This window comes from Clarias gariepinus, chromosome 19 (assembly GCF_024256425.1).
Source record: "Clarias gariepinus isolate MV-2021 ecotype Netherlands chromosome 19, CGAR_prim_01v2, whole genome shotgun sequence".
Classification (NCBI taxonomy): domain Eukaryota; kingdom Metazoa; phylum Chordata; class Actinopteri; order Siluriformes; family Clariidae; genus Clarias; species Clarias gariepinus.
Window position 1 is genome coordinate 18,336,383 of NC_071118.1, and position 24,684 is coordinate 18,361,066.

General features: G+C 36.3%; 1 protein-coding gene across 5 annotated transcripts in view; it reads right to left on the reverse strand.

The window, feature by feature from the left end:
- tcf7 (transcription factor 7) overlaps nucleotides 1–24,103 on the reverse strand; it is a 106,737-nt gene extending 82,634 nt beyond the window's left edge. For all 5 annotated transcript variants that reach the window (XM_053479021.1, XM_053479020.1, XM_053479022.1 and 2 more), the window contains exons 1-3: nucleotides 23,731–24,103; nucleotides 23,448–23,526; nucleotides 21,999–22,105 (exon numbers count right to left, since the gene is read on the reverse strand). In XM_053479021.1, coding sequence (XP_053334996.1) covers nucleotides 21,999–22,105; nucleotides 23,448–23,526; nucleotides 23,731–23,913 — 369 coding nt within the window. In that variant the 5' untranslated portion in view covers nucleotides 23,914–24,103. The remainder of the gene's footprint in view (nucleotides 1–21,998; nucleotides 22,106–23,447; nucleotides 23,527–23,730) is intronic.
- Between the last annotated feature and the right edge of the window lie 581 nt (nucleotides 24,104–24,684).

Sequence of the window (24,684 nt, forward strand, 5' to 3'; positions counted from 1 at the left end):
ACCCAACAGTCGGCAAGTCGTATCTGAAGTTTTCATATTCAAACAATTTTTTGAAAAAATGGTAAAAATATCTAAGAATAAAACTAGAAATTGTTTGAAACTTGTGTTGTTTTGTGCTTTCACTTTTTCTCATAAGTTAAAAAGATAAGTCGTAAAGGGGTCATCCAGCCCCATTTTTCATTAAATGTTAATATGATCTTTAGGGTCCTAAAGAAAAGTTTGTAATATACTTCAATTAAAAATTCTCAATGGTTGTGTAAAAAAAACACTACTTTTACCTGGTAAAAACTAGCTCTGTTCTCAGCAACCTGTTTCAGTACATGCTCCTTTAAATGCTTATGATCTCTGCTGAGCCCGCCCCCCAATTCTGTTGGGCGTGTCTTCACAACACACGTGGGGTATAGCCACGGGAGTGTAGTCCAGTGCGGGCAATGCTTTGGACTGCATTACCCACAAAGCATTGCCCACAACGCAGTGCGGGCAATGCTTTGTGGGTAATGCAGTCCAAACTGGAAAACGCTGGAATATAAAGCCTGAGCCAGTTTTCTTAGGTAGTTTTTGGTTTGATTTAAGTACGGAACTCACCCGAAAGTTTGTAATATCGCCTGACAATGCAGAAATTAAAAGAATGGACATGCATCGACCCAGTTGTCTTTCTCATCACTGCCGCGAGCAACAACAACAAAAGCGGAGAAGCTTACTGAGAGAGATACGAACGCGATGTGTTTACTGATGTGTTTACATGACTTCTTAATCTTTGACAGACATCATTATAAACCATCTAACGTTACAAAGGTAGCATAATATAGTTTTCCGACTACGTACACAGTTTGCATTCATCGTGATTATTAGAAAAGGCGATCTGCAAAGATTCATAGAAAAAGAAATCACACTCACCAAGCCTGGTGAAGATGAAGCAGGAACACGAAGCGTTAGTACAAATCCATTTTTTTAGGAGCTGCTTCCTAGCAAAACCTGCTTTATATTGACCCGCGTTTATAAAGCAGTCTGGTGAAAAATGATTAGTGCAAACATGAACGCATTTAGGTAGATCGGCGGGGATGTTAGCTTCAAAAACAAAATTCAGCCACTGCGTCCTCAGCGGCTCAGATGTCGGTAGTGAATGACGACTGCTGTGTTCGCTATTACACCCAACAACTGTACACCACACTCGTTAGGCGACATTTTGCTCCAGCGGCGAAAAACAATGGCCGACAGCTTCTTCTCACTCGGGGCGGGTCTTTGCTAAAACACCAGTGTCAATCAACTATAGTAGGAGCGGCCTCTGTCGGTGTGGCGTCACATTGACAGGCATTTGAGATTGGCCTGATTTCAGAAGGGGCATGTTATTTTAATAAATGAAAAAAAAAATCACTGGGCGGCTCTTTATTATTGTAGAGTGGTTGTGTACACATTCTCGTAACACACATTTTAGTCCAAACAGCTTGAAAAAGTGCATGTAGGCCCGTATGACCCCTTTAAATAAGAAAAGACATATTGGATATTTTGGTCATATTGGATAGATTTTTGTCTAGCTTTAACACTAGATACACAGCAGATGTATGTCTAGATTTATCGTGTTTCAAAGTGATGGACACGTCAGAGTAAGAAGACAGGCAGATACAGTGATGCACCCTTCATGCCTATTGCCTACAGCTTAAGCCAGAGTGAGAAGAGTTATGATCTGGTGTTGCTTCTGTTGGTCAGGTTTGTGTTTAACTATGTCATGTGCCCAAAAGATTAGGTCAGATGATCACCCGAATATACTGAATGACTGGGTTTTTCCATCAATGGACTTTTCCTGCATAATCCAAAATGACAAAGATTCATCAAACTCAAATTGTAAAAGAGTGGATTTAGGGAGAGGTCATAAACTGGCCACCAAAGTCCCTAACCCAGATACAATCATTTTCCTAGCTCATAATTCCTAGCGATAAGGTCTCTTAACCACAACACAACACGGGACTAATTACCATCTTTTTGTAACATCCAAGACTGACTGGGCATTCATGGCCACTTTGAACACATTCATGCACACTGCACTATATATTTATATTTTTCATCTATGGACCACTGCACAAATCACTTTGAATAAGACAAATTTACGAAGTCCCTTTTTATGCATATTTGCACACCACAGCCATCTAAAAATTCTAAATTTCTGTTTTTGACAAATTTCTATTTCTATTTTCTTTTCTATATTTCTATATTTGTTATATTGATATTTTGTTTTTATATTGATATTTTGTTCTTATTTGTACAGTATATTTTACTTTTACTTTGTACAGTACATTGCACTAGTTAATCCTATTTTTCTAACGTATTTCTTTTATTACAGTATATTTTACTTTGTACAGCATATTTTACTAGTTAATTTTTTTTTACTTATTTCTTTCATTCATATTATTTCTTATGTATAAGCTTTTACTATTTTTTTAAGGTCACTGGCAGTCGTATAAGCATTTCACTGCATATCGTACTGTGTATGACTATGTATGACTGTGTATGTGACAAATAAAATTTTTATTTGAATTTCAGTGGCACATCATAAGCTAATATGTGCATTTCTTTTCTATAACCACAGGTTTATAGTTCTGAAATGCATGTTTAAATATATTACTATTATATGAAAAAGATGTTGATGGGGGCCAGGGCTAGCTCAGTGGTTTAGGCATTGGCCTATGGTTCGAAAGATCCCAGGTTCAAACACCAAGTTGCCACTGTTGGGCCCTTGAGCGAGGCCCTTAACCCTCAACTGCTCAGATGTGTAATGAGATAAAATTGTAAGTCGCTCTGCCAAATGCCTAAATGTAAATGTTATGCCTATGCATGCGTGAGAAAAAAAATAGTTAAATATTAACCCAAAGGTAAATTATCAATACATGCAATAATAATTATTACTGAGCAGAGATTTCTGCAAGTCCACAAAACTCGAAATATAATTTAATTAAGTATCTTAATAAAACACCTTGCCTTACAACACAGCCAATAGAAAAGCATCTGATAAGAGAATCACTTTTGAAGTGATCATTGATTTATTTTAAGAACCATGGTTGATTGAAGAATCAGGGCACCCTCTGTGGGAGATACATTATGTTCTGAAGATCTTCAGTGTGCCATTATAACACCTTCATCCACATGTGTATTATATTTCTCTCTTCTATTATACTTCTCTTCATATCAATTAAACTAATGCCCAGTGCACTATTAGCACATGGCAAACACCATTTTTTCTCTTTAATCTTCTGTAGATGTTTCTATTGAGGGAAATATTGATTTAATGTTCAGGCTCTTCCTTTCATCTTGCAGACCTCAAAACACACCCTCATCTTGTCTGGGGTTTACTTAAATCCTTTTATGTTATGGATAAGGGAGAGGGTTTAGGTATGGCTACATAGTCCTTGTTTGAAGGTGAACTTACATTTCCAACTAAAAAAATCAAAGTTGGACTTTGCATAAATGAATATATATTACATTTATTTAAATGACATTCATTTATAAATATATGTTTTATAAATAATAATTTATTCCTTCAGGATGAATTTCCTCGCCTTGTGCCAATGAGATATGAAACGGGTAACTTTATATGAAATATTTTGAACTGGAAAATTTAATCTGTTACCTCTATTTTTTATTCATTTCTATTCAAGGTTTTATTTATTTAACATACTTAGTATACTTAGACTACTTAGACTACTAGTATAATTCTATATAGATTGTTTTCAGAGGTTCTGTGTAACAGCTAGAATAAACATATCAGGTTTAATTAACTACTACAGTAAGTTATATTCCAATTAGAACTGTACATGTCTGTCTCTGTTCAGAAAGTAATAGAGCAGTGGTTCTCAACTGGTTTGGCCATGGGACCCACATTTTTACATGGTCATCAAGCCGCGACCCAAATTTGTAGGAACTATAATATAATTTTAGAAATTATAATTAATTTGTATTTATTTGTTATCATACACAAGTAGTGACAGATAAATCATAAGAAAATCACCAAGACTTACAAATAAACAATATTTTATTGCTGTCATTTAACAAAAAGTAAAAACAACAAATACTGTAAACAGTGGTTAGGGTAAGGAAAGGTTCAGTTACCATGAACTAAACTGAACTGTTAATAAAACTTTAACACTTCTTCTGTTGAACAGAACAAACCAGCAAATTACAGTAAAATGATTAAAATAATCATAACCATTTTTTGGTTGTTGTTTTTTTTGGGATGTTTGGTTTTAAGCCTTTTTTGTCATCAATATATGTAAATCCATACTTTACATATTCGGGGTCGTACTTGCGCTTCGACATATTTGTTGCTATAATTAAATTAAATTTCATGTGTCAAACGGTGCGGTTGTCGCGCGCGCATTTTAAAATAAAAGTCCGGTATAAGCAAAATAAGTTAAAAATTAAACTTTTGTTGTTTTTTTGACCACACACTCCATGACCTACTGAAAATCTTCCCAGACCCACGAGTTGAGAAACACTGTAATAGAGTATATATTTTTGAGTGTGTGTCTGTGTGAATGTGCATGCGAGACATTTATCCTTTTACTGATAAAAATAATAACTGTAGCCATAGCCAAAAGTTTTGAGAATGACACAAATATTAACTTTCACAAAGTCTGCTGCTTCAGTGGTTTTAGAACTTTTTGTCAGATGTTACTATGGTATAACTGAATTATAATTACAAGAATTTTATAAGTGTCAAATGCTTCTTTGAAAATTACATTTTATGCAAAGAGTAAATTTTTGAAATGTTGACCCTTCTTTTTAAAGACATTTGCAATTCACCCTGGTATGCTCACAACTTCTGGGGAGTTTCCTGGTCATGGACCCAAAATCCCCATGCTTTGTTCCTCTATCCACTTAGTTATAACTTTGCCTTATGGCAGTGGTTCTCAAACATTCCCCACTTAAGGGGGTGGGCGAATTTTCAAGCCCCACTTGTCAACTTGTTTACTATTTATTTAAATATAAATTTCTAATTAAATAAAAGTTCAAAACAGATAAAATACACGTGCAATTGTTATAAAAGGCTTACTTAGTCACTTATATAGAACTTTCTTTCAAAGAAGTCGAGTGGCTTATTAACGTGACTGGGTGTGTTGTCTCTAAGTGTCTTCCTGTTTGCTGTCTGCTGCCAGTGGTTTAAGACACAAAACTCACACAGGTCTCTCCTCTGACCCCACCATCCCCACCATGAATCCAAGCACAATGTAAGCTTCATCATGTTTTCCTTTTGGTTGGCTTTTTGGTTGATTAGGCTGGTAGTGCTGAATCACCTATTTTTTTGTGGTCAATGTAACAAATGTATCCATTGACATTATTATGCCCACTACATACAGTACGCTACTGACCCGGTTTGTATCCGCGGTAAAGTTAGTTTGATATTCGCATCTCCGAATTTAATAGCTGCCTAAATAAACCCGCAAATATGATACCAACATCTATTTCCTTTTTACATTGTCTTTAGGCTACATCTGCCTTAAATGATACATGTTTAAGAGCATAAACACCATTATTCTCTACGGCGCAACGAATGATTTAGGGGTCATCGCAAAATGCCGCACACCAACAAAAAGCGTAGAACGATATTGATCTTCCCGCCTGAAGGATCAAAAAGCAACTTTGTTGCCACACTGGAAACTAGTAATGCCAGACTAGTACTGCCTGATAAAATAGTATTTTTTAACAAAAATACAGAAACATCAGCAAACACATTGGAATAAATGAAATTACATATATAATACAGAATGTTTTCTTATATATTGTTCTGCTGCAATTAACATGTCGACGTTAAACCGTTATTGTTGCACTATGGTTCCACTTTTTCTCTGACATTATTTTAATTTACTTGTATTATTGATCTATTTCTTTGCGTGTGATTGTTTAGTTTCGAGTGTCCGATCTTTATTGTCATTAAGGAAAAGCATGAATTAGTTTCACGCCCCACACTTTGAGAACCACGGCCCTATGGCAAGGTGCTCCATCCTGATAGAAAAGGCATTGTTCGTCACCAAACTTTTCTTAGATGTTTGGGAGAAGATGCTCTTTGAGGCTGTTTTTGTACAATTATTTATTCATGATTAGGCAAAGCCCAATCCCTTGGCTGAGAAGCAACTCCACACCGTGAATAGTCTCAGAATGTTTTACTGTTGGCATGACACAGGACTAATGGTAGTGCTCACCTTTTCTCAGCAGTCAAATCCCCGTACCATTTGCAGAATATCAGTCTGTCCCTGATGTTTTTCCTGGCAATAAGTGGCTTCTTTGCTACCCTTCTTGAAATGTATGAAGGTGAGTGCTACCATCAGTCCAACATCCTGTGTTGATGCCAACAGATTTCTGTAAGTATGTGATAGGAATATGAAACATACAACTTCATTGTGGGGAACCTACTGTAAGCCTGTAGCAGGATAGAAAGTTGACCTAGAGAGGTGAAAAACACAAAAATCTGGATGGACACTTCCACACTGTAGTTGATTTGGTCAGCATTAAAGATCAACCCAAGCCAGTTGTTCACAACACTACATTCATTTGTTATATATGAACTGTCTCCTTTATACCCTGCCCTGCTCCTTACATGGAAGGGTAATTTCAACGAGGTGGAAGCATCACAAATAATCAACGCAGCATCTTAGCTAAAGTTCTGAACATGCATTTAGCTGTGGTCTACTCCAACAAAAATTATGTCCCACTTTGTGGTGTTATTTACCATGATGGGATCAAACCACAGCCTCACCAAGCTTCCACTGTTGGGCCCTTGAGCAAAAACCCTCAAACTTGCAGATGTATAATGAGATAAATGCTGTAAATGTAATGGTTTATAGAATATTATAATTAAACTAATAATACTAAAACATTTATTAAAAAACACATCTATGCTTCCCACTAAAGGTTCAATTAAGAAATGATCAAATTACCATTAATTATTTAAGGGGAGCTGTGGATAAAAGATTTGCTCATTCCCTTTTGTTATATGTTTAAAAGGCATATTTTCAAAAACACCGGAGAATGTGCACATCTAGTGCAAATGCATGTTTCCTAATAAAGCTTCTGTTCTGGAAATTAAAATTTCCATTAATGGTTTGTGAGGAGTTGCAGACAAAAGACAACCAAACTGCTGTCAACCAAACCAAATGTTGCACAGAGAAACGACCAGCTAGAGTCAATTATCAACTTTGAATTTATAACTTTGAAATTTGTAAATTGAATGAATTAAAACAATAAATAAAACATTTCTAGCATTTCAGCACCAAATAATTCAAAATTTACAGTATACTTACAGTTCTATTTAGTGAAAGCCTTGCTGAAAGTCTTCTGAGACTCCTGAGGGACTGCTATTTGAACAAAATCCTTTTAATAACGATACCACAACATGTCTCTCAATTATAGGTCAAATCCACCACTCATGAATTACACTTGTTTGACAAACCAGTAATCTGAAATTAGCTCTCCACCTTTGTATGACAACATCACAAACTTGCATCTTGCAACTGAGTATGTGTGTGTGTATATATATATATATATATATATATATATATATATATATATATGAAAATTATTAAAATATTATACCAAAAAGGGGTAAAATGTCCGAGGCTTTTTTAGGAGGTTAGGAATCAGTGAAAAATCAAATTTTTCACAAGCCAAACCTAAACATAAAATTCTGCACTATAGTTGTTTGTACTGTCTGTGTCAGTCTCCAGATTAGAGTTCTATTAAAATCATGTGGCCTATAACTTGGACAAACCTAACATTATAAAGATACTTGAAATATTATGCATAACAGATGTTGTCCAATATCCCTCAGATACTTTCTAAGGGATTTTGTACAAAATCTGCTATGCAATCCAGTGTCTTCTTGTGCCAGTCCCAAGTCTGGATAAATGCAGGGTTTGTGTCAGGAAGGGCATCCGACGTAAAACATTTGCCAAATCAATGATGCGAATCACAGATATAATTCCCATACCGGATTGGTCGTGGCCCGGGTTAACAACGACTGCCACTGGTGTTGTTGACCTACAGGGTGCTGGTGGAAATTGGGCTACTGTTGGTCAAAGAAGGATATGAGGAAGGCTTGTTCGAAAGCAGAGAGAGAAGAGGAAAGGCAAGAGTTTAGGAGTGATAGTAGGGACTTTGAATGTTGGGACCATGACAGGGAAGGGAAGAGAGTTAGTTGATATGATGCAGAGAAAGAAGGTGGATATACTGTGTCCAGGAGACCAGGTGGAAAGGTAGCAAGGCTAGAAGCTTAGGATCAGGGTTTAAATTGTTTTACCATGGTGTGTATAGGAAAAGAAATGGAGTAGGAGTTATTTTGAAAGAGGAGTTTGTAAGGAATGTTCTAGAGGTGAAGAGAGTATCAGATAGGGTGATGAGTCTGAAGCTGGAAATTGAAGGAATAATGTTCAATGTTGTTAGTGGTTATGCCCCACAGGTAGGATGTGAGTTAAAAGAGAAAGAGAAATTCTGGAGTGAGTTAGATGAAGTGATGCAGAGCATCCCCAGAGGTGAAAGAGTGGTGATTGGTGCAGACTTCAATGGACATGTTGGGGTAGGGAACAGAGGTGATGAAAATGTAATGTGCAGGTTTTGTCTTCAGGACAGGAATGTAGAAGGACAGATGGTGGTGGACTTTGCAAAGAGGATGGAAATGGCAGTAGTAAATACTTTCTTTCAGAAGAGGCAGGAACATAGGGTGACACATAAGAGTGGAGGCAGAAGCACTCAGGTCGACTACATCTTGTGTCCATGTTGTAACCTGAAAGAGATCAGTGACTGCAAAGTGTTGGTAGGGGAGAGTGTAGCCAGACAACACAGAATTGTGGTGTGTAAAATAACCCTGGTGGTGAGGAAGGCGAAGAGGACAAAGGCAGAGCAGAGGACAAAGTGGTGGAAGCTGAGAAAGGAAGAATGTTGTGAAGTCTTTAGGGAGGAGTTGAGACAGGCTATGGGTGGTCAGGAGGGGCTTTCAGTTAACTGGACAACTACAGCCAATGTGATCAGGGAGACAGGTAGGAGGCTACTTGGTGTATCATCAGGTAAGGGGAAAGTGGACAAGGAGACTTGGTGGTGGAATGAGGAAGTACAGGAGTGTATACAGGGAAAGAGGCTAGCTAAGAACAAGTGGGACACTGAGAGGACTGAAGAGAGTAGACAGGAGTACAGGGAGATGCAGAGTAAGTTGAAGGTAGAGGTGGCAAAGGCCAAACAAAGAGCATATAAGGACTTGTATGCTAGGCTAGACAGTAGGGAGGGAGAGGTGGATCTGTACAGGTTGGCAAGGCAGAGAGATAGAGATGGGAAGAATGTGCAGCAGGTTAGAGTGATTAAAGATAGAGATGGAAATGTACTGACAGATGCCAGGAGGGTGATGGGAAGATGGAAGGAGTACTTTAAGGAGTTGATGAATGAGGAAAACGAAAGAGAACAAAGAATAGAAGAGGTAACTGTTGTGGAACAGGAAGTAGCAAATATTAGTAGAAGTGAGGTGAGAAGGGCGTTGAAGAGGATGAAGAGTGGAAAGGCTGTTGGTCCTAATGACATACCTGTGGAGGTATGGAAGTGCTTAGGAGAGGTGGCAGTAGAGTTTTTGACAAGTTTGTTTAACAAGATCTTGGAGAGTGAGAGGATTCCAGAGAAATGGAGGATAAGTGTATTGGTGCCAATTTTTAAGAACAAGGAAGATGTGCAAAGCTGTGGCAATTATAGAGGTATAAAGCTAATGAGCCAGACAATGAAGCTGTGGGAAAGAGTAGTGGAAGCTAGGTTAAGGGCAGAGGTGAGCATTTGTGAGCAGCAATATGGTTTTATGCCTAGAAAGAGTACATCAGATGCAGTATTTGCTTTGAGGATGCTGGCGGAGAAGTACAGAGAAGGTAACAGGCAGTTGCATTGTGTCTTTTTAGATTTAGAGAAAGCGTATGACAGGGTGCCAAGAGAGAAGCTATGGTATTGTATGAGAAGCTCTGAAGTGGCAGAGAAGTATGTTAGAGTGGTGCAGGACATGTATGAGAGCTGTAGGATAGTGGTAAGATGTGCTGTAGGTGTGACAGAAGAGTTCAGGGTGGAGGTGGGTCTGCATCAAGGATCGGCTCTAAGCCCCTTTTTGTTTGCTCTGGTGATGGACATGATGACAGATGAGGTAAGACAGGAGTCTCCATGGACTATGATGTTTGCATATGACATTGTGCTCTGTAGCAAGAGCAGGAAACAGGTGGAGGAAAATTTGGAGAGGTGGAGGTATGCTCTGGAAAGCAGAGGAATGAAGGTTAGCCGCAGCAAGACGGAATACATGTGTGTAAATGAGAGGGACTCAGAAGGATCGGTGAGGCTACAGGGAGCAGAGGTAAAGAAGGTGCAGGATTTTAAGTACTTAGGGTCTACAGTCCAGAGCAACGGAGAGTGTTCAAAGAAGGTGAAGAGGCAGGTACAAGCAGGTTGGAATGGGTGGAGAAAAGTGTCAGGTGTGTTGTGCGATAAAAGAGTATCAGCGAGAATGAAAGGAAAGGTGTACAGGACAGTGGTAAGACCAGCAATGCTCTACGGCTTAGAGACAGTGGCGCTGAAGAAAAGACAGGAGGCAGAGTTGGAGGTAGCGGAGCTGAAGATGTTGAGGTTCTCTTTGGGAGTGACAAGGATGGATAGGATCAAGAATGAGTTTATCAGAGGGACAACCCACGTTAGATGTTTTGAAGATAAAGTCAGAGAGGCCAGATTGAGGTGGTTTGGACATGTTCAGAGGAGAGATGCTGAATATATCGGTAAAAGGATGCTGAGGTTGGAACTGCCAGGCAGGAGGTCTACAGGAAGACCAAAGAGGAGATTTATGGATGCAGTGAGAGAGGACATGAAGTTTGTTGGTGTGAGAGAAGAGGATGCAGAGGATAGGGTTAGATGGAGGCAAATGATTCGCTGTGGCGACCCCTGAAAGGGAACAGCCGAAAGACAAAGAAGAAGAAGTTTCTAATCATTGTGGACAGTACAAGAGTCGATGTTTATAAATTTAAAAAACACCTGTATAGAGAAAAACTATATACTGTGATTTATAATGCTATTCATATGCATAAAATATTACTTGTTAACCTAAATTAGTTTTATTATATTAATTTATATGCTGACATAATCATTTTATTCATGTTCCTGAAGGGTCCCAGTAGCTTCACGGTGACAATAAATATGTGAGGGTAAAAGCTGCAGAAGAATCTGACAGCTGATGTATCTGATACCATTTCCTGTTTTCTACATCTCTGCTTGTCCTAGAGCACTCTGATGGCAGTTAAGCTACACACCTGCGTCTGTGACCACAATTCAGTTATCATGTAACAGTTGATTTCAGGTTTATAATTGAATAATTTCAGAATAATTTTTCCTATTGAAGTCTTTATCTGTCCTGTAATCAGATGGATTATTTCCTGAGGGTTTGTAAGTGTTGTCTATGGAAGTTGTTAAAATGTGCCACTTTATTAGGAACAACTGCGGTATGGTTGTTACAGCCAAACAACTGTATGCTACATGCTTTAAGTGTTTTATTGCCCATGTGTTCTCTATTTTGACCTTTCCAATCAAAATGTTACCATCACCTGCCACTCACTAGATGTTTCTTCTTATAGTTGTTGTTGTTGTTGTTTACATCATTCTGTATAAACTGTAGAGACCAGTACTTCCAGAAATACTAAAACCAGTCTGTCTGGCACCAAAAACCATGCCACGGTCAAAGATCACTGCAATGTGAACATTAAATGAATGAAAGTAAATAAAACCACACATTATAAATGTAAATTAAATAAATGATATAATAACAGTGTCCAGAATAAAAAGGTCGAGTCTCGCTGCAATTGTAGGCTCCATAATTGTCTCAAAATAGCTAACCTGCCATGTAGGGGCTGGTCCTCGCTATAGTGCAGCTGTAGAATGTCCCTATTATGGCTTAAATAATGGTAATACCGGCAAGAAGTTCTGACAATTGCTTCTTTTATTGCTGTTTCTGTTTTGAATTCTAGAAATCTATCCATCTAATCTAAAAGCAATTCTAAATTAATCAAAATCTAAAATAATTTTTAATTGAAACTAAATTAATAGATTTTTTTTAATCATAATGTGAACACAAGTCTTCACATACATATTTATTGTTTTTAATTATCAAATTATCATGTAGTTGTCTAATTCTCTGTATTTTAGTTGCTTATTAGTCGTAACTGAATCGCTCACCTTAAAAGCAAATGAAAGGAGGCCCTGTGACCTATGATGAATTATCTTTGGTTTTCACTTGCCATGCATTTTTTTGCAAGTAGGAAATTTATGGTCATGGTTTTTTTTTTTACATTAGCACAGAAAATGCTTAATGCAGCATGTTTTCTACTTACTAAAAATGTATCCTTTATAGTCTTCCTGTTCCATGATATATTCTTTAAGTATTTGAAGGGGCAATACTGATTAGAAAAGCATAGTAGGTTCATTTCAAATATTAGTATAATTTTGTAACATATACAAGAGTTATTCATTTTAGTAGTAAGGAAATACCGCCATTACTTGAGGCTGCATTAGTTTGCAAAATGTATAGAAATTGCAGAGTTGAATGTATCTATGGGTTAAAAGAATATGAGTTTTCTTTGAGTATAAGTCTGTTTTCTTTGTACACAGGTCATTTTAATCTTGCATTAAACATGTCCCGCTTCATTGACCATAGCACCTTGATTACTATCTCCTTAAGCAGGCAGCCAATACGCATTAATCAGATAATCATTTTTAAACACAGATTAGCCATAACATTAAAGCCACCTGTCTAACACTGTGTAGGTCTCCCTTGTGCCACCAAAACAGGTCAAACCTATCAAGGCATGGACTCCACTAAACCTTTGAAAGTGTGACGTGGTATCTTCACACTTCCTCTGCTAGCTTGCCTTCTTCCAATAGTGTACCTAAGTGCCATCTCTTCCTCAGGTAAATGATACACATGCATCTAGCTGTCCAAATGATGTAAAAGAAAATTTAATTGATCAGACCACCTTTTTGCATTGCTCCATAGTCTTTCGGTGCTAATCATGAATCAGCATGGGCACCCTGACCTGACACAGCCCCAACCACTTCAAGCTGAGATGAACACTGTGTTCTAACATCTTTCCATCAGGGCCAGCATTCACTTTTTCAGAAATTTGTACTGCAGTAGCTCTTTTGTCAGATTAAACAAGAACTGCTAGCCTTCACTTCCCACATGCATCAACAAGTCTTGGGTGCCCATGATCCTGTGCCTTTTGGAGGTATTAAGCACTGCATACCAGGAACACCCCACAAGACCTGCTGTTTTGAAGATGTTTTGACTCAGTCGTATAGCAATCACAACTTAGCCCTAGTCAATGTAGATCAGATCCTTATGCCCGCCCATTTTTTCTGTTTTCCAGGTGCTATTGTTTCGAAATTATAAATGTTATTAATTTTCCCTGCAAGTGAAATAATTTTGGTCAAAGAATTTTTAATCAAGGAGTGTCTTCAGTTGAATATCTGATGCTACGTGGCACAGCTAAACCAGGGGAAAATTAGACCCAGACTGAGACAAATTCATTGAAATAAGTACTTAACAAATTATTTATCCTGTTCCTATAAAATACTATTTTACAAGCAAGCAAACTCCACCCACAGTCTACACCCTGCCTACATATCCCTACAATAACAAAGACTTGTGTTTGAGCCCTTTGTCTTCTTCTAATATTTAAATATAATGTAATCTCCTAAGCTTAGAGTCTTGAATAACTCTAAATTTAGGAGATTACAATATATTTAAACATTACACTTAATTATTATTTAATCATTTTCATAACAAAACATATAAAGAAATATTGCATAGTCTATACGCACAGTATTCAGAATTCTGCTAAGCACACAGCGTCAGAAGTCTATACTGGAACTACAGAATCTGAGGTCAGAGCACAGATTTAATTATATACTAAGGTTATGCTTAGGCATTTGCATGAAAGGGGCAGACTTTGCCTAAAACAGAGCCATGTCTCAGCTACACATGATCCTACTGTTGGACTTAAGCCTATTTTCTTGCAATAGCATGGGCAGTATAAATCCAGCACCGCAGACTAACAGTGTGATGTAATGACGATACAACATGCTAAAATTTAGGTTTTGGGCAGTAAATGCTCTTAAAAATTAAGGAATAACATATGAGACCAATATAAAATGTATAAATATATAGAAAATATTAAATAATAATGAACTGCAATTGTAGCAGATGAATGCATTGTTCATTTATCCTTTAAACCACGGGCATAGAAAAACACATCAAATTATACATCAAATATAAAATAAAGTATATAAAAAAAGTTACAAAAATATTTAAGCTACTATATAACAAATTCCCCACTAATTAACACTTAAGTGTTCAGTTCTCAAATAAACTCTGTCAGACTTCAAAAATCAGAACTAGGATACAGCTCATAAAACTGCCTTTCAACGCATTTCTAATCATAATCCACTATAATTTTACAAGCAAGCAGAAATATAAAAACACAAAGCAGCAAAAATCAGAAGGCCAGATTGTAATTAACATTAAAATACAGAGATGAGCTACAATAGTTCTGGAATGGGCTCACTGGTCTTTATTGACAATGTTACTTATGATGGAATAGCATGGTTGCAACGAGATATTTTGTCTGCCAATTGAAATGCATGCAATCTAACTGTGGGGCATTTCTTTAAAGTAGCAAGACAATGACCCCAAACTCAATGCAACACAAAGATTTTAACAGGGAAAAGTAGAAGGTTTTAGACCGTCAAGGTAAATCATCAGACTATAACCAGGTTCAGCATGCATTTCACCTCTTGAAGAGGACACACACTATATAACCTACATAACCTGCATATATAGTAGTAGCTGAGATGTGACAACGAGCTTAGAAGTTTTGCTACCCATAATAACAGTTACTTGGTTTCTCAGGTAACAGCTTGCTCTGTTTTCCATGGTAAACCACAAGACCTAACAACTGTACTTGCACAAACCCAACATTTGTGTAGAGCTATTCACTCAATGATGTTTAGCCAAAACATACCCTTCCTCCCTACAACTGATTGTCTGTTACTTCAAGCAACATAATGACTTTATTCACCTGCCAGGTATTTAGATTAGAAATATCAGCACCTTGCATGTGGCCTGAAGCTAGATTGACTGTATTTGACTTCTGTAAGAATGCTTTACTGTTACAGAGTCCTCTACTTAACTGCAAGACTCATCATAAAACTCAATTTATAAGAAAATCCTGAATATAAAAATTTTAATAGCCATCCAATAACATATAAATAAATAAAATTATCAATATGTAACATAACCATTATCACCAAAATGTACAACACATATTTAAAATCCATGACGCGCGGCCATTTAAGGATATTAAAAAAAAAAAAGAACAAGGACACTGTTTTCACAACAGTACTTCTTGTCTTTGCATGTAACTTTTTGCACAATTATCAACAATTTCTGAATATGACTACTCTTTCCACTGCATTCGGTTTGGAAGCCAGAAACAAATGTATCCACTAACATTATTTTGGGATCAGGACCACAAACTTAGCTTTCATGCTCAAGGGAACTAACCTTGTATGATACTGTTTGATTGTGTACGCATTGAAGAGAGATCAGCAAGCATTATAAACATGTTCTTCTACAACAGCATTGTGAAACAGCTAAAGTCAAAATAGGACTGCTGAAAGTCACTCAAAGAAAGAAAGGTGTGCCAGGTGCAGTGCATGGTTTTTAACTTCTCAGTGTTTACTGCTGACTCCCTTCCGCCACAACTCAGCTTCACAAACTGTTTGCTCCACTCTATTTATCTGATAAAAATCAAATAAGAGAGAAAGAAGAGACCAACACATTTTCTCCTCTCTCAACATTTTTTCTACTTCCTGCATTTATGTGCAATGTTACACTAATCCATACAAATATACACACATAAACACCCATATGCAAACATTCAGACAGTTCTTAGTGTAACCACATTATACCTCATCACTCTACTCTACTAGCAACTTGGCCTTGATAACACTGAACACAGGATGTAAGACGTATGTGCGCATTGCAGTTACCACAACGCTCACACCATGTGAGCTTGAAGTCTACACTCTGAAATGTCTAAAAGGAACAGACTAACTTAATGATTTTGCTATGATTTTTATGCTTAGTATAAAAATGCTAATAATGAGCCATAGTACTTAGTACTGCCTATTTATGCTGCATTTCAAGACTCCCCTGTTCACAATCGTAAGCAACAGGCTACGTTTAAGTTTTCTTCTTACTGCTATCTACAAGTGGGATTTGTTCTCAATCCCACAAGCATTGCTCTATTTATGGTAGGTAAACGTTTCCAGTTGGACCCCTGATTATAGAGGGACAAAAACACATGGGAAAACCACATTCCATATCTGAAGGGAACAACTAGTAATGTGGGAACCCCCTCTTTACAAAAAAATTACTTGGCACAACAGAGTTTCATTTCAAGGGGAAATGCAATTTGGACAAGGCCATAGCATTCAGGTCGACCACTTGGATTTACCAAGAACGACTTACTTATACCTCACTTCTGCTCTCTTGAGGTAGTAACGATTTCACACCAACATATGTGAGATATTCAGAAGCAACAATGCTGATTTCCAACAATTTTAAACATTCTACATAAGACTAAGACAACATTGAGTGTAGTTAAAACTGTTCTTCAGAAGCAGAGTAGTGTATTTCTTGCAATATTTAGCAAAAAAAATAAACAAATGTAAAAACTTAATGAACATTCTATATGATAACGGTTTTATTTACTTTTGATAAACTACTGTTATTGTAGCAGAATGCCTTAAACTATGATATACTGTAAAACTGGTACCTTAAATACCATACAAATCCATATAAAGTCTTTAATTCATGGTTCATTTCATTAAGTATGTGCTAAAATAAAAACACAAAAAACAGACAAAATTATCTAAAATCTTTCTTTGGCATCAGGAAGAAAGAAAGAAAGAAAGAAAGAAAGAAAGAAAGAAAGAAAGAAAGAAAGAAAGAAAGAAAGGATGGTTCTAGACTGGGACATATGGAGAACTTCTTCCACTTCTTTCTGCTATGGTCAGCCAACACCACACACACCCTGAATTAGTGTGGCCTAGACCCAGCGGAGCCTCCCTAGCCACATGGGGCCACAGCAGCCAAATCCCACTCCCATCTGATACCCATTGAGTCACACATATGGAAACAGACATGTACATGGGCGTACAAAAAACATATGTAGTCTCTGTTTGAATTAACACATGTGTAAACTTATCAGTTTTTTATGGACTGCTGAGTCAACACACTAGGCTTTTTGGTATAATAAAATATAAAGGCACGTGGCAGATCATGCTCACTGCAAGTCAACAAAGCAAATGATAAAATAATAATTGTAGAAATAGCTATGAGGAATAATCAAACCCTGCCCAGTAAAAGTCGATTTACTTTTGAGTTTTTTTCTGTCCCACATAACATGCTATAGGATTGCCTATTATACCATTTTATATTAGAAATTACAGTATCATAGGCCTTTAAAATGTTATCCACAACCTACTGTATATTCGCGTGTGTGAGAAGGTAAACAACATGTCAACAACCACACCAAACATCTGCAAACATCTCAGATTTTTAAAGTTATGTGTTCTTTCCTTTATGCTGTAGTCCATACAGCATATACAGTAGCGTGACCACATAACCTTTTATGATGAATGCGGAGCAACGCAGATGAGGAAAACGTTTGTGTCACATATACATATCGAACCAAATCTGAAACAGTCTTTTTATAGGGCAAAAAGGGTGTTGTGTTAGGGCTTTCTTACTACTAGGAAGTTACATATGTTCTATTGTATGCATTACTCTGTGCTAAGACAAGCATTACACACCTCACATCTCCTGCCTTTACATTGCCCCACCCCCTCAGGAAACAGTCTGATTGATGGCTATCAAATGGAGCAAGCAAGTTTCCCCACATACTTGTACCTGGGAGAGGACAAAGTAGATACACCTTTGCCATTCCATCCCTGTTTCTTCAATCTAGAGGCACACATTATGATGATTGGACTACAAGCAGCGAATTATAATTTTTTTAGCAATCATTTAATGAACAAGCAATTACTTTGAAGACTGTAAATGTGTCATCAATCTGGCCTTACTGACATCAATCATGTATGATCTGGGAGCTATGGTTACCTTGAGGTGGGGGATTTTCTTTCATTTTACATCATATAAGTAAACATGACAGACTGACTCACTTAGTGAAAGTTTTTTGATGACATAAGATACAGTAGGTGAGAAAAGTACAGAAAGATGAAACATAATGGGGTTACAAGTCTCCGGACTGCTAGAATTTAGTCACTGGTAAAAAAAAAAAAAAGATCCCAGACAGGAACTTCTGCAAATCTCTCTCTTGATGTTGTGCCCTATAAGAACTAAATTCAGCTTATAGTCCACTGCAAAAATGTGGGGTTTTTTTTGGCTTATTAAATTTTACATTTAATGTTTTTTTTGTTTAATGTTTACTTTTATATTGAACATTTACATCATATGTAGGCATGTTTGCATGCCTGGGCTGGATTAATTGCTAAACTTCATCTAAAATACACACATAAGAATCAAACAATAATAACAAAACAATAACCAACTCCTTTAGAAATGTAGCCTTCCCATTATATGATTTATTTGTATGGAAATTATACATATAATGGAAGGCTACATAGCTAAAAGAGTTGTTTATGGTTTTTCTAAAAGTATCTCTGTATCTCTTTAATATGCAATTGTCTTCTATGCAACTTATCAATTTTCTTTGTTTCCTGCATTTAAGTGACAAGTCCTTTACTTATTATGGACACACTGTCTGTCATGACAGATACTGTCTTTCACTTGTTCATGATTTTTTATGTTCACTTATTTGTTGATGACTATGGTTGTCTTGTCTATCTTGTCTGAACTTATCTGTCTTTACTTCAAGGTATTCCCAGCACTCTTAATTAAATAGACTTAATAGTATTTGATTCTACCTTCCTGAAGTGCATCACAAGCAGAACCAAAACATATGTACCTTAAAGTATTAACCCTTTTCCTGCTGGTAATCTTTTCTGGTATTTTTTAATTTTCTGGTATAAAAATTATAAAGTTTCTATAGACCACATACAGCAATGTTGGACAGAAACAGACGTTAACTGGACAAGAGCGGGTCAAAACAAGCTTCACAATACGATACAAGGAAGACCGATTTAGAGAGATAATTATAAGGGAAACATAATTATCTATGTACCCCCCTTTTCCAAAAGTATCTGGACGCCATTAATCCTATGTGGGGAATCTCCATACCATTGCCACAAAGTCTGATGTACTAGATGTCTAGAACAGGGGGCCTTTAATATTATCCACAAATGGCTTGTATGTCTTTAGGCTTTCATTCTAACCAATAAGGAATGATCCTGGTTCCACTTGCTGAATAATTTACTCTTGGTCTCTAATCACCTATCAAGTATGCTTCTATTTGGCTAAAATAAAAGCCTATAGCCACATCAAACTTCATGGATAAGATTGAAAACCTCTGGTCTATGATGTTTTCTGTGCTGTAGCATAGGTTCCTTCCCTGGAGCCAACAAGCAAATCTGTTCCAGTATGGCAAAGCACGTGTGCAAGGTCCAAAAAGACATGGTGAAGGTTGGTGTGCAAAAACTTGCCCAGTAAAAAGCCCTGACCTCAACCCCACCACACCATTCAAAATAATTGTAATGCCAACTAAGTTGCTGACCTCTTGGCAAGACATTAGTGCCTTTCCTCACTAATGTCTTGTAGCTGAACAGCTGACTTTTAACAACCAAAAAATAGGTGAGATTGGTAACGTGTCCATACACCTTTTACACATAGTGTACATAAATAAGAAATCCCAGATGAATGCTAATAGAACATCTGACAAGAATCAGATGCTTTTTAAATTTAAAACAAATAAAATTATTTAATAACATGCAGGAGCTAAAGCTTCGTTAACAAAACAGTGTGTTCAGTACTTTAAATATCATCAAATTTTATATTATAGTATATATTAATTATTATTATGTTATATTTTAAAATAGTATTATATTCTTAAATATATTCATTAAAATAAAGAGCTTAAAGGATGGTAAAGTTGCAAATAACACACATTCTTTAATGGTTTATTCTTTAATGCATTATTTTTTTTTGATAACTAGTAAGTTTAATTTTACTGATATCCATTAAAAACTAATTTTTTTGAATCTTTAACAATCATGATGATAGGCCCTTGTATTTTCTGTTGTCCACCGTAGAAAGCAGAAGAACATAGAAAGCATAGATGCTGTTATCTTTTTCCAACTTCTTCATTTGCTTTGCTTTCTGCATTTTAGTGAGGGCTTATTTACAGATTAACAGTTCTATTATCTAACAAAAAAAATTTTCACTTGTTTCTGATTTTTAATATGCTTGTTTAAGGCAAGTTTATACATATTTATTTTTTGCCTATGCTTGTCTTGACTATCACAGACAAACTTAACTTTAATATAGTTATCACTGGTTAGATATTCGTCCTGGGTTTGTATAGGGAATGAACATTCATTTTACCGTAATATGAGTGCAACCATGAGGAATCCAAAAGTCAAACATAACAATGTGAAAGATCATTTGTAATAGATAAATATTAACATTGTTATAGTATTAACAAGACTAAATGTTTGTTTGTTTAGTTAGTGCACATAGAAGAACGACACGTATGAATGATTTTTAAAAACAAATCCCTTTAGTAAAAACCATTCAAAAACAATGTAATTGAGCTAATCATTATTTTAATGGCCATAGCTTACTAAATTAATAGTAGTGCTTTCTTCCACTCTTTTATCTATGACATATTATGTCAAAATATGTTAGCATAAAATATGCAAAACAATTACAATTCAAGAAGAAACACTACACGGTAAACTATATGTTTAATTGGAAAACTTTCATTTGACAAAGCTCAATTGAAATTAAGCTTAATTGAATCCAACAGCTTTATATGACCCAATTTTTTTCACAAAAATATTGTGTGTGTGTGTGTTTGAGAGAGAGAGAAAGAGAGAGAGAGAGAAACAGAGAGAGAGATTTGTAAATGATGCTTTAAAATATATGTATATTTGCATGTACAAAGGAAAGGTACAAGCTAAGTAATATTAATATATAATACTTAGTATTTAATAGTTTTCCCTTTTAGGCTTAGTTAAATAATAGTAGTGTGACACCTTCATGTAGTAGAGTACACCTTCATGAGCCATGTTAGATGAAATCCATCAGTTTTTCTAAACATGTGCTCCAATGGCTAAAAGAACTTTATAAAAACAAGGGGAATATCCCAAATTTGCCTAACTTTTAAAATATGAATTAGACGTTGTCTAATTCTCTCTCTCTCTCCCTCTCTGTGTGTGTGTGTGTGTGTGTGTGTGTGTGTGTGTGTGTGTGTGTGTGTGTGTGTGTGTGTGTGTGTGTGTGTGCGTGTGTACATATATACACACACAAGGTTTCCAATGTGGCCTTTTTATAAAGGCAAATGTACATACGACTAAACATTCAACACACCTACCAACACAATAAGGTTTGTCAAATGATTAATTTAAAATTATTTCTCAAGCCACATACAGTACAAAGCTGAAAGGGTTGATATAAAAATGCTACAAAAATGTTCATAGCTTTGCATATCCTGTGTTCTGAAACCAATGCATTAATAGTAAGGCTGCACTTAGCGGATGTACATGAAGACAAACATCTTTTATTTAAATGTACAATTGTACTTTTACAGCTATAGCATACCATGTTAACCATATGACTCAAGAGTGAAATAAATCAAGATTTTTTTTTCTGACCAATAGAAAACAGATCTGGTCAGTTGATGTAGCCAATGTATTTTTGATTTTCTCCACACTGCAAAATAAGAAGTTATGAGTGCAATGAAGAAGGACAAACTTACAGATGGTGTTACTTGTCCATTGGGATGATAGGGATCTGGTAGCATCAGGAACGGGTATCCAGTATATGCCGATGATTTGTACATCCCTCCATCTTGAGTCTTTGGTACTAAAATATTAAATGTTATAATCCACAGTTGCTGTGATTACAGTAAAATCATTTTACTATTATACCTAAAATTAATGCCCCATCAGTCCCAGTGGACAGTCTATTTAAAAAGTCTATTAAAAATACTCTGCATACTCTAATATGTGTGGTAAACATTAATATGACCAATAATCTTTTTCAACCACCAAACGTTAACAATTCCCTCCTAAATTACTTAATAATCAAAGAAAACCATACATCTTAACTTACAGCACAACAATTCTGTAATCAGAAAGTGTTTTTTGTTGCAATTTTCTATTTAAACAGTCATTCTGACAGTCATTATAAAGACTATGTTTACATTAAAACTACCTTCACAGAGACTTTTGAGGTGAACAAATTTGCATTATCTAATTGAAGTTATAAACAGCATTTTGAAAGTGTATTGTTATTTAAGAAAATAAAGAAAAAAGGTGTTGTCTTTAATATTGTGAAGTTTTCTGTTTGTGTAACACTTACGAGTCAAGTCCAGAATGTCTGCAATTTTTAACAGTCTTGGGAAACTTGTTATGAAGTATGAGTTTATGCTTCTTTGTATCTCAGTGACAAGACAAGTTGTAATGTTTTTAACTTTAACACACAGGGAAAGGAGATGCTGTTAAGGAAAATGTCTTTATTGTTATTAACTTGTCCATCCCATAAAATTAAATCTACCCAGTGGTGAAAGGTATGGCCAGTTTGACTATAAATACAAAAGACTTAATGGGGACGTCCTAAGGATCTAATGCCCCAAATACATTAGTCCAAATACACAGTCTTCTTCCTTATGACTAATTTACTAAGTTCACATACTAGAGTCGTCTTTAGGGCGTCTTCACAGACTAATTAGTAATATATTATTTTCAGGAATACGACGAAGACCTGAAGACCTATTAACAGGCAAGCTGAGGACTAGTCTGCGTCCTCTCAGGATACTATAAACGATTAATATATACGACTGACTAACAATTTCACTGTTGTATTCTTGAAATATAGCTTGTACAGCGTGCCGCTTTTTTTATATAAAAATAACCCATATCGTGCCTGGCCGGAATAATTTTCACATTAGAACACGGCCTGTCGTTTGTTACTCCTTATATATACAGCGAGATGCAGAAAAGAAGGAACTTTTCGACGTCACTTTACCAGGTGATAACAATAACAAACTGAGAAAACTGCGCGTGAGTACATTCCAAAGTTATGCGCGCACGAGCGCAGAAGAACGAAAGAATATAATTAAACTACAGAATGATGGCTGCAATAATTTCCGTTATGGCTCCCCTTCTTCAGTGTTGATTTCGACTCCTAGCTTGATTAGACTCACCGCTGTCAAGATGTTCGAGATGATCCCTGTGTTTCTCTTCGTACACTCTCTGCTCCTCCTGATGTCCTGTTCTGACCACCTGCACGAATTCGAAACAATCGAATACAATGGAATAAACTTTATACTAAGATGAGCAACTTGTGGTTATTAACAAACCATTAACTTAGTAGAAAATAATATTTCCATCAACAGCAAAAAGCACATTGCCACCGACATGTGGCTTAAAAACATGAAGGTAAGCGTTAAAAACGTGATAGCAAATAAACACAAGATGAAATACTACCGGCGGGTGTAAGTTTTGACTGATCTCCGATTCATTCACCAAGGACGACTTCAGATCAGCCAAGTCCCGCTCTGTAAACGCGTTCTCTTGAATTTTTTCGTCTTGTTCTCCTTCATCTTTGAAGGCAATCATTTCGTCGTTGGCTCCGAGATCATCTCCCCCTCCGCTATTGAGCTGCGGCATTTTTTTCTTTGTAAAAAAACTTCCACTTTCGTGTCAGAAACTTTTGTGATTTTTTTTTTCGAAATGTAAAGGTTCGAACTTTCCGAGAGAAAACAGAGAAAATACGTAGGACCTCGGATGAAAAGTGTTGTAGTCACGGCCTCCAACAAACACTGCTTTTGAGCAGAGGACAAGTCGGGTAGCGCGAACATCAAAGGGCACCACGCGCTGATTGACACTTTCAATGACTGTTGGGGGTTGGACAATAGAGTTTCAGCCAAGGTTTCCGCTCTTAAAGAGACATTGCTTATTTCTGCAAACAAGAAATCGGCTGAAGATGTTCGTGAGGCATGCAGTCAAAGAAGAAAGTGTGTATGTTTAGTTGAAAAGTAAAAATACTTTTTAACTTAACATTACTGTGTTTAGCTATGTAGGCCGTCTATACAATACGTTTTGTTATGTTATTGCTAATTGAATCCCACACTGGAAAAAGGCATATAGAATTGTGTAAATTAGGTAAACAATCCCAAAATACCTAGCCATTTTGGGGTAGATTTTACCCCATGTTTTATTCCGTAAGGTTTATCCTATTTTAGCAAGCAAATCTGCAAATCAAGTGTGAAAATTCCTATCAAGGTTAATCAATACATTTTACCAATTGACTTATTAATTAGTAATAATAATTACAAATTGGCAGAATTGTGCATAATTATTAAGTTTTGTATTACAGTATATACTTGTTAACCTGAATTAAAAACAAATGTAATTCATTTTGTTTTAATTACTTTAAAT